This window comes from Moschus berezovskii, chromosome 23 (assembly GCF_049115385.1).
Source record: "Moschus berezovskii isolate FMDL1 chromosome 23, NW_MosBer_1.0, whole genome shotgun sequence".
NCBI classification, from domain to species: Eukaryota; Metazoa; Chordata; class Mammalia; order Artiodactyla; family Moschidae; genus Moschus; species Moschus berezovskii.
The window spans coordinates 40,654,021-40,663,813 of record NC_142482.1 but is presented as its reverse complement, the minus strand read 5'-3'; the positions used below and the strand labels follow the sequence as shown (position 1 = coordinate 40,663,813).

At 35.3% G+C, this 9,793-nt stretch overlaps 1 protein-coding gene across 1 annotated transcript; it reads left to right on the top strand.

The window, feature by feature from the left end:
* Positions 1-6,707: 6,707 nt before the first annotated feature.
* On the top strand, positions 6,708-7,670 carry LOC129543325 (olfactory receptor 2B8-like). Its single transcript, XM_055406414.2, has one exon. It carries the CDS (start codon positions 6,708-6,710, stop codon positions 7,668-7,670), a length of 963 nt encoding a protein of 320 aa, XP_055262389.2.
* Positions 7,671-9,793: the final 2,123 nt, after the last annotated feature.

The following is a 9,793-nucleotide window of genomic DNA, read 5'->3' as shown; positions in this document are numbered from 1 at the left end:
ATGGTTGGGTTCAAGTGTTCAACTTTTTGCTTGTTTTCTATTTGTCTCAACTCTTCTGTTTTTGTTTTATTTCTCCTTTGCTGCCTTCTTTTGTATGAACTCATTTTTTTAAACTCTTTCATCTCCTTTATTAACTTCTTAGATTGTGTCTTTTTTTGTTATTGAAGTTGCTTTAGTGGTTAAAATACATATTTTTAACTGATAGGAGAGCACCATCAAGCCATTTTATTCTAATCCAGAAACAGTAAAAGAAAATTAAAGCAATATAACTCCATGTCCTTCTCTCTTCCATGTACTCTTGTTGTCATCTATAGATTTTATTTTAATATATGCCAAATACTACATATGCATTTTCCACATACATTTTTATTTTTTAAACAGTCAGTTGTTGCTGAAGCTGAAACTGCAATACTTTGGCCACCTCATGCGACGAGTTGACTCACTGGAAAAGACTCTGATGCTGGGAAAGGTTGGGGGTGGGAGGAGAAGGGGACGACAGAGAATGAGATGGCTGGATGGCATCGCCGACTCTGTGGACATGAGTTTGAGTGAACTCCGGGAGTTGGTGATGGACAGGGAGGCCTGGCGTGCTGTGATTCATGGGGTCGCGGAGAGTCGGACACAACTGAGCGACTGAACTGAACTGAACTGTCTTTAAACCAGTTTATACATACATACATAAAACAGACAAATCTTTGATATATTTATCCACATATTAATACTTGTGTATCTTGTTTGTTCTGTATTTTCAGACTTTCCTTCAGCCTGAGTCGGACCTTCGCAAAGAGTCGGACACGACTGAGCGACTGAACTGAACTGAACTTCAGCCTGAAAGGCTTCTTGAACTTTTCTTGTAGAGTTTTTCTTGTGCAGATGAATTATTTTAAACATTTAAAAAAATCTGAAAATGTCTTATGTTGTCTTAATTTTGAAGGTTATTTTCACTGAATATAATATTCTAAGTTGATAACATTTTCCTCACCTTAAATACGACATTTTATTGTCTTTTGGCTTTCATTGTTTCTGATAATAAATCACTCATTGTTATCATTATCACCCTGTATTCAATTTTTCTTTTTCTCTGACTTCTTTCAAGCTTTTTTCTTTGTTTTTAGTTTTCATCAGTTAGATGTAAGTTGGCTACATTAATTTTATTTTTATTTATCTAGATTTGGGTTTGGTGAATTTTTTAAAATTTGTTGTGTGTTATTAACCAATTTTGTATTATTCCAAGCCATTATTGGGCTTCCCTGATAGCTCAGTTGGTAAAGAATCCACCTGCAATGCAGGAGACCACAGTTTGATTCCTGGATTTACTGGAAGAACTGACTCATTGGAAAAGACCCTTTCCCAATTGGGAAAGATTGAAGGCAGGAGGAGAAGGGGACGACGGAGGATGAGATGGTTGGATGTCATCACTGACTCAATGGACATGAGTTTGAATAAGCTCTGGGAGTTGGTGATGGACAGGGAAGCCCGGCGTGCTGCTGTCCATGGTTGCAGAGTTGGACACGACTGAGCAACTGAACTGATTGAAACCATTATTATCTTTTCAAATAATCTTTCTAATTCTTTTTTTCTCTTGTCATGTTATGGGACTTCAGTTACTCATATGTTAGAGGAGTTGATTTATCCTACAGAACACGAATGCTCTGTGTTTTGTTTTCTGATACCATATTTTTTATATCTAATATTTACACTTTTTTGTATAATGCTCATCTCTTTGATGAAGTTCCCTGTATATTCATAAATATTGTCTGCCTTCACCACTAAAAATTTAAACATATTTGTTACAGCTTTTTAAAAGTCCTCATAATCCTCAGGAAAATGCAAATTAATTCATAATGGGATATCCCTTATGTACCAAATAGAAAGAATACTTTTTTCCAAAAGTTGACATTTCCAAGTGAAGAGGCTATAAAGGAAATAAATGCTCAACTTTGGAAATTTACTGGCAGTTTTTAATTAAAAATGAGTATACTCAATACCATTTAAACCAGAAATTTCAATTCAAAGTACAGACCCAAAGAAATATTTGATTTTTTCCCCTTGGCTATGCCATGTGGCTTGTGGGATCATAGTTACCCAACCAGTTAGAACTCAGGCCCTTGGCAGTGAAAGTGAGGAGTCCTAACCACTGAACCTTTCAACTCTGTAAAAATTCATTGAGCTTATACTTATGACTTTTTCATTTTTCTATATATGTTTTACTATTATATAATAAAAACTATAATAAGAGAAGTTAGACCACAAATTACAACCAAAAATATCATATTCATATTGTTGCTAAAGGGCCAATCTCCTAATATATAAAAAGCTTCCCCAAGACAAGAGGAAACTTATAAACTCATAGTAAAATGGACAAAAACGTCTTCAAATACCAACAGCTGTTTCACAAATAGGCAGCAGCATCTGAACATACAGAAAGAACATCAACTTTCCATTATAAGAGAAATACAAAATACAATGACACACGAAGATACAATTTAACTATCAGTTTGAAAAATAAATCCAAAAGTTTGACAACATACTATATTGTTGAAGCTCTGGATTACCAAATAATGTAATTCACATTAAGCTTTAATAAAAAGTTGCCAAACCCTGATAGCTCAGTTGGTAAAGAATCTGCCTACAATGCAGGAAACCCTGGTTCGACTCCTGGGTCAGGAAGATCCCCTGGAGAAGGGATAGGCTACCCACTCCAGTATTCTGGTCTGGAGAATTCCATGGACTATGAGTCGCAAAGAGTCGGACACGACTGAGTGGCTTTCACTTCACTTTCTTTCACTTCCAAGCACAAAGTAAACAACACATTCATTTTAAGATTCATGAGTTTATACACTATGGCAGAATTATGTATAATTCATTTGCTATGTAAGCAGTTTATGATGCTATGTTTTGTATTTTCCCCATGGCCCAAGCGCTTTTCCCTATGAGTTTTAATTGCAACTAGGAGATTGGTTCCCCAAGGTCAGAATTTCTAGCATGCCCCATCCTAAATTCACTACACTCCCTGAGGAGTAAAAAACAAGGAGACCCTAGGTATCCTTGTATTCTTTTAAATATGGCATAAAAAAAAAGAGGAGAGTCAATATTATGATGAGATTTAGACACAAGGAATTTGTGCTAGGACGAACTAGCGAGAGTGAGACACCTTACAAGCTGAACAATGCAGCAAAACTGAGAAGTAAGTGACACAGAACCTCTGAGAGGCTTCTTTCAGAGAAAAACGAAACTTAGTTCCAAAAGAGGGGAAGTTAACTTTTACTCTTTGTGCTATTCTTAGTCTTAGAAACTGTTGCTTGGAAGACTGCCACTTTGACAGTCAACAGGTTTGTTTGTGGAGACCGAGAATACAGACAACAGCAGAAGGGAGAGGTGCAATCATGGCATGTGAATAAAAATAATTTTATTAAAGATAAAATTAATTAGAGGTAATGAAAAAGGAATAATGATATTTAGATATTTGTATAGTAAGAGTGAGTAGGGTATTTAGTTTCCATTGGGTAACTTTTTTTCTAATTTCCAAGATTGTTCATTTTGGGGAGAGCTCACTGGCAGGTGAGGAAAATTATGCTGAGTAATCCTTCTAAAGCATGAACTGATCTCTCCCCGCAAGTCAATGTAGATTTGGTAAGAAATCTTCTTAGCGTTTTGGGAAATGACTCAAATAATCAAGTGGATGAGCTCCTATTTACTAAGGATCCGTGTTTCTACATATTTGTAATTAGTAATCTGGAAAGGATTGGTAGTGGATTTAGGGGTAGTACAAATTCATTTCAGCAACATGACAACAGAGTACAGAAAGTCTGCTGATGTGCAACTTTCACAAGCTTCAGTGAATTTATTATTATGCCAGTTCGGTAGCATTAACGGTACAAAGAGACACTGTACTTGTTTCTAGGACCAATTTGATTACACACTTCTTGTTCACAAGGTCTTATTCTGTCAAAGATAAAGAAAAAATTCCATTGTATACTATTTTACTCTAAGAATGCATACAGTAAGAAAGCATATACTAACTGTACTATATACCAAGAAAGCATGAGAAAAAATGTTTTGAATGACTGTTGTGAGGTATTTGTTTAGATTAAGTAGGATGTAAAAGTATTTTCTGAATACATCTTCAGCTTATATTTATCATATGATTCTTGGTCTTCATAAAATGTCCCTATATAGTAATTGCTATTCTTAGCAATTGTTCTTTTCAGGAAACTTTAAAATCAGAATCCCTTCCTTCCTTTCTTTCTTCTTCCTGTCCTTGCTTCCTTCCTGCCATCCAAAAGGAGTAGTGAATAATATCCTGTGAGAGGTGAAATTTACAACTGGCCACAGACTAATTTTTGAATTAGTTGAATTCTGACTTTGGTGACTTCATTTCTATTTCATAGTCTTTCTCCCCATTATGATTCCTTCTCAGTTTGGGAAGTTTTCTATACTGTCCACATAACCACCATGTATAGAAGATTCCATATGCTGTAGAAGGACCTCTTCTTTCCATAAGAATGACTCTCATATTCATATCAAACAGATCACAATATGAATGGTGAATGATGTATATAAGGAAACAGTATAAATTTTATCAGGACACTATGCTAATCCAAAGGATTTAAGCTTTTATTTTTTTTCTTACTGTCTGTCAAATAATTCTGCATATTTGTATTATGGATTTGACTAAGCATAAAAAACAAATACTCCAGTATTCTTTCCAGGAGAATTCCATGGACAGATGAGCCTCGTGGGCTACAGTCCATGGGGGTCATGAACAGTTGGACAAAACTGAGCAACTAAAACACACACACACACATATAAGAACGCTTAATCACTGAATATAATTTGGAAAAATGGAACATAATTATATAATGAAAATCATTAGTAATCTCAAACCCAATTATTTTTTGTAGTTTTCTCATTCTTTTGTAAGCATAATTTACATATATTTTAGCAATATTAAAAAAATATGTCATGTTTTATATTATGCATGTTTCATATACTGATATTATGATAATGATGAATAGGCATTGCGTGTATGTAATTAATTTTATTGACTATAACAGTCTAATCAATAGATAAATTATATTCAATATTTTGCTATTCTGAAACATGAAAGTTATTTTTTCTAATTTTTTAAATCATGCAAATATACCAGCAATGTCTATCGTAGTATGTACATATGTATGTGCATTGATTTTATATCTCAAGTGTTTTCTTAAGGAGAAGTTGACAAATGATATTAATATCATTTAAAATAACATTTCTTTATTCTTTTAAATTATTGATGATGTTTAAAAATTTTCAGTATGAAATTTTATTTGCATTTATATACTAATCTTTTGAAATTGAACCTTTATTTAGTATTAATAATTATTTGCTATATGAACTTAATTTTAAGAGGATTTTTAATAATTAGATCTCAGGATAGTAATTATGTATAAATTATGTCAAAATATTTTATTCTTCCTAGTCTTTTTACTTCTTATTTAATTTTATTATTTCACTGTGCTAGCTGATAAATCAGCTCACTATTCTTTCCAGGACACGATCCTGTTTTGCTTAATGTACTTTGCCATCTCTAAGTTCAGACAAGAGTATCCTTGAATCCACGCATACAGATAATTAAAGATAACAGATTTCATATCTTTACTAGCTAAACCAATGGGACAAATAAAATGTTATTAAGTGAATGTTTATTCACACATTACAGGTTTATTCATGAATCCTGTGACTACATACAATAGTGTTTATAAAACAGGATTTTCTCAGAGGCAAAGACAAGGAGTCTGATGTTTACACTATCATTTACTACCTATGTAATCCAGGACTCACACCAGAGAGTTTATATAATATTTTTTGCAGCTTTTTCCACTTTGCTACAGCCCATTTTGAGAATTTTTATCCTCAGAGGTGTGGCTAAATGGAAGGAATAGTAAAAACATCCACAGAAAACCTCAATATAAATATTTTAAATATCAATATATATATCAAAACTTTTTTGATATAAATATATACTGTTTGGTAGAAATGTGTTCAGCATAAGTAAAATAAGTGAAAATTTTGTCCTACTTATGTTAACTTCTATTAACTATTTCTTGGCTAAATGTGATAATAAATTACTTCTATAAGGGATTGTCTTTGGTCCTTGGAATTTTATCCATATTAACTTAATTACAATAAGCAGAAAAGAGACACACAGTAATTAAAAAGGAGAATTTATATACTTTAACTGACAGTGCCTATCAAAGGTGGTAAATTTCATCTGCTATAATATAAATGCATTAAGATCAGCAAGAAAGTGAACTGAATTAAAAAAATAAGTTAAAAAATATATCGAGTGAATCAGAGATTTAATGAAGCTCCAATGAAGTCTCAGTGTCTCTCCATCTTAACAGATCCAACGCTTTCTTTTTGCAATGAATATTGTGTAATACATCTTTACATTATTTACTTTTGTAATACTTAGTTAGCTATGTGCTTACCAAATGAAAGTCATGGCTTAAAATATGATTGTTAAAATATAGATATATTATCGTTAACTCTCATTCTTCTTGCCTAGGTAATTAAAGGAAATACGTTAATGATTTTATTTGTTTCAGCATCCCCTACCCAGTTCCTCTATTACATGTAGGTTCATGAACCAGCATTAAGTTCTAAGCAAAGGCTAATCAAGCTCCAAAATCTGACTGTGGTGTTTTCAGCGAGTGATAGCAATGAGAAGATTCAATAACACTCTTCATCACTCTAAGGGCTTTGTTCTGGTGGGTTTCTCTGAATGGCCCAAACTAGAAATGGTTCTTTTTGTGGCCATCTCCATTTTCTATATAATGACTCTCCTTGGGAATTCAGCCATCATTATCTTGTCGCGCCTAGATCCCAGACTCCACACCCCAATGTATTTCTTTCTGGCTAATCTCTCTTTTTTGGACCTTTGCTATACTACCTCCACTGTCCCCCAGATGCTGGTCAACATACAGAGCCGCCGGAGAAATATCAGCTATGGAGGCTGCATAGCTCAACTATTCATCTTCCTTGGCTTAGGATCCACTGAATGTGTCCTTCTCTCAGTAATGGCCTTTGATCGTTATGCAGCTATCTGCCAACCTCTGCATTACACAGTTATCATGCATTCTCGGCTATGCCAACAACTGGCAGTGGTGGCTTGGGTAACAGGTTTCAGCAACTCTTTAGTGCAAACAGTTTTGACTTTCCTGTTACCTCGCTGTGGTCAGTATCAGGTGGAGAATTTCTTCTGTGAAGTACCTGCCATGCTTCAATTATCATGTGTTGATACATGGATCAATGAAGTGGAGATGTATGCTGCTGTGGTGGTCATAAAAGTTATCCCAGTGGGATTAATCCTGTTCTCTTACATCAACATCGTTAGGTCAGTGGTAAGAATCCAGTCTTCTGAGGGTAGAAAGAAGGCCTTCAACACATGTGGGTCTCATCTGCTTGTGGTCGTTATGTTCTATGGCTCAGCCATTAGCGGTTATGCATATATGGCACCCAAGAGCAATTCTGCCAAGTTGAAGGGCAAGCTTCTTGCACTCTTCTATGGACTCATAACTCCAATGCTCAACCCCCTCATCTACACCTTGAGGAATAAGGATGTAAAGAAAGCAGTAAAGAAGCTGCTGGGGAGAGAACTAGAGCAAGGTTGGAACATGGCTTAGGAGAATATAGTCCTCTTATAATTCAAACACCACACTCCCAGAATGTCTTTACCAATTTTCATTATTCCTTTTACTCCCAAATAACAGTGACTGATTGTTACTATTATCACCCAAGTATTTCATAGAAAGTCAAATGTTGATTATTCTCCTCTTGAAATAATGAAGCAGCTTGAAAAGTGGATAATGAACATGTATAGGTTTTAATTAAATATTTCATTTTTACTCTGTCTTTTTTAATGAAGTTTAAAAATTAATATCCAAATATGATTTCTTACACATAGAATACTAAAACTGGTGATTAAGGAAGTGATCTTGAGACTTCTTTAAAAAGCAGAAAGATGACTACTTGAAATGACTAAATTATGCTACAAAATTAGCGGAATGCACCTATACACCATCAAGAGGGCAATTCATTTCTTTCCATATACTTTCTTTAAAATGCTGTCAGTGTAGCTGTTGTATATGTAATATAATTTAAATCAAATGAGAATGGACGCTCCTCAGGGAGCCAAGTACATGCTGTGATTCTCTATACTGTTCTGAAGAAAAGGGGTGTCCTGTAGAAAGCTCTGTGCCTCTGACTGTTAGTTCATTTATCCTTTCCTGCTAGCAACCTCTTACAGAATATTGTACAACTGCATGTCATTCTACAGAAGTTTTTCCTCATGGCACTCATCTCACATGCTAGCAAAGTAATGCTCAAAATTCTCCAAGCCAAACTTCAACAGTATGTGAACCATGAACTTCCAGATGTTCAGGCTGGATTTAGAAAAGGCAGAGAGAGGAACCAGAGATCAAATTGCTAACATCCATTGGATCATCGAAAAAGCAAGAGAGTTCCAGAAAAACATATGCTTCTGCTTTATTGACTATGCCAAAGCCTTTGACTGTGTGGATCACAAAAAACTGTGAAAAATTCTTAAAGATATGGGAATACCAGACCACCTGACCTGCCTCCTGAGGAATCTGTATGCAGGTCAAAAAGCAACAGTTAAAACTGGACATGGAACAACCAACTGGTTCCAAATCGGGAAAAGAGTATGTCAAGGTTGTATATTGTCACCCTGATTATTTAATTTATATGCAGAGTACATAATCAGAAACGCTGGACTGGATTAATCACAAACTGGAATCAAGATTGCCGGGAGAAATATCAATAACCTCAGATATGCAGATAACACCACCCTTATGGCAAAAAGTGAAGAGGAACTAAAAAGCCTCTTGATGAAAGCAAAAAGAGAGTAAGCTGGCTTAAAACTCAGCATTCAGAAAATGAAGATCATGGCATCACTTCATGGCAAATAGATGGGGAAACAATGGAAACAGTGACAGACTTTATTTTCAGTTCAGTTCAGTCACTCAGTCATTTTGGGGGGCTCCAAAATCACTGCAGATGGTGACTGAAGCCATGAAATTAAAAGACTCTTGCTCCTTGGAAGGAAAGTTATGACCAACCTAGACAGCATATTAAAAAGCAGAGACATTACTTTGCCAACAAAGCTCCAGCTAGTCAAAGCTTTGGTTTTTCCAGTAATTACGTATGGATATGAGAGTTGGATCATAAAGAAAGCTGAGCACCAAAGAATTGATGCTTTTGAACTGTGGTGTTGGAGAAGACTCTTGAGAGTCCCTTGGATAGCAAGGAGATCCAATCAGTCCACCCTAAAGGAAATCAGTCCTGGGTGTTCATTGGAAGGACTGATGCTGAAGCTGAAACTCCATTACTTTGGCCACCTGATGTAACTGACTCATTTGAAAAGGACCCTGATGCTGGGAATGATTGAAGGCAGGAGGAGAAGAGGACAACAGAGGATGAGATAGTTGGATGGCATTTCCGACATGATGGACATGAGTTTGAATAAGCTCTGGGATTTGGCGATGGACAGGGAAGCCTGGCGTACTGCAGTCCATGGGGTTGCAAAGAATCGGACACAACTGAGCAACTGAACTGAACTGAACATGTGGGGAACATGTACGTCTCTCAGTAATGGTGTTTTATCTAAAAACATCTTGTTGCCCAAACAGTATATATTTTATTCTTGATGCTCAGTCATCTTTATCAACATTGTAATAGCTATTCTCAGCAGGCCAAATGGAAAAACTATTTTTTCTTCACATTGAAA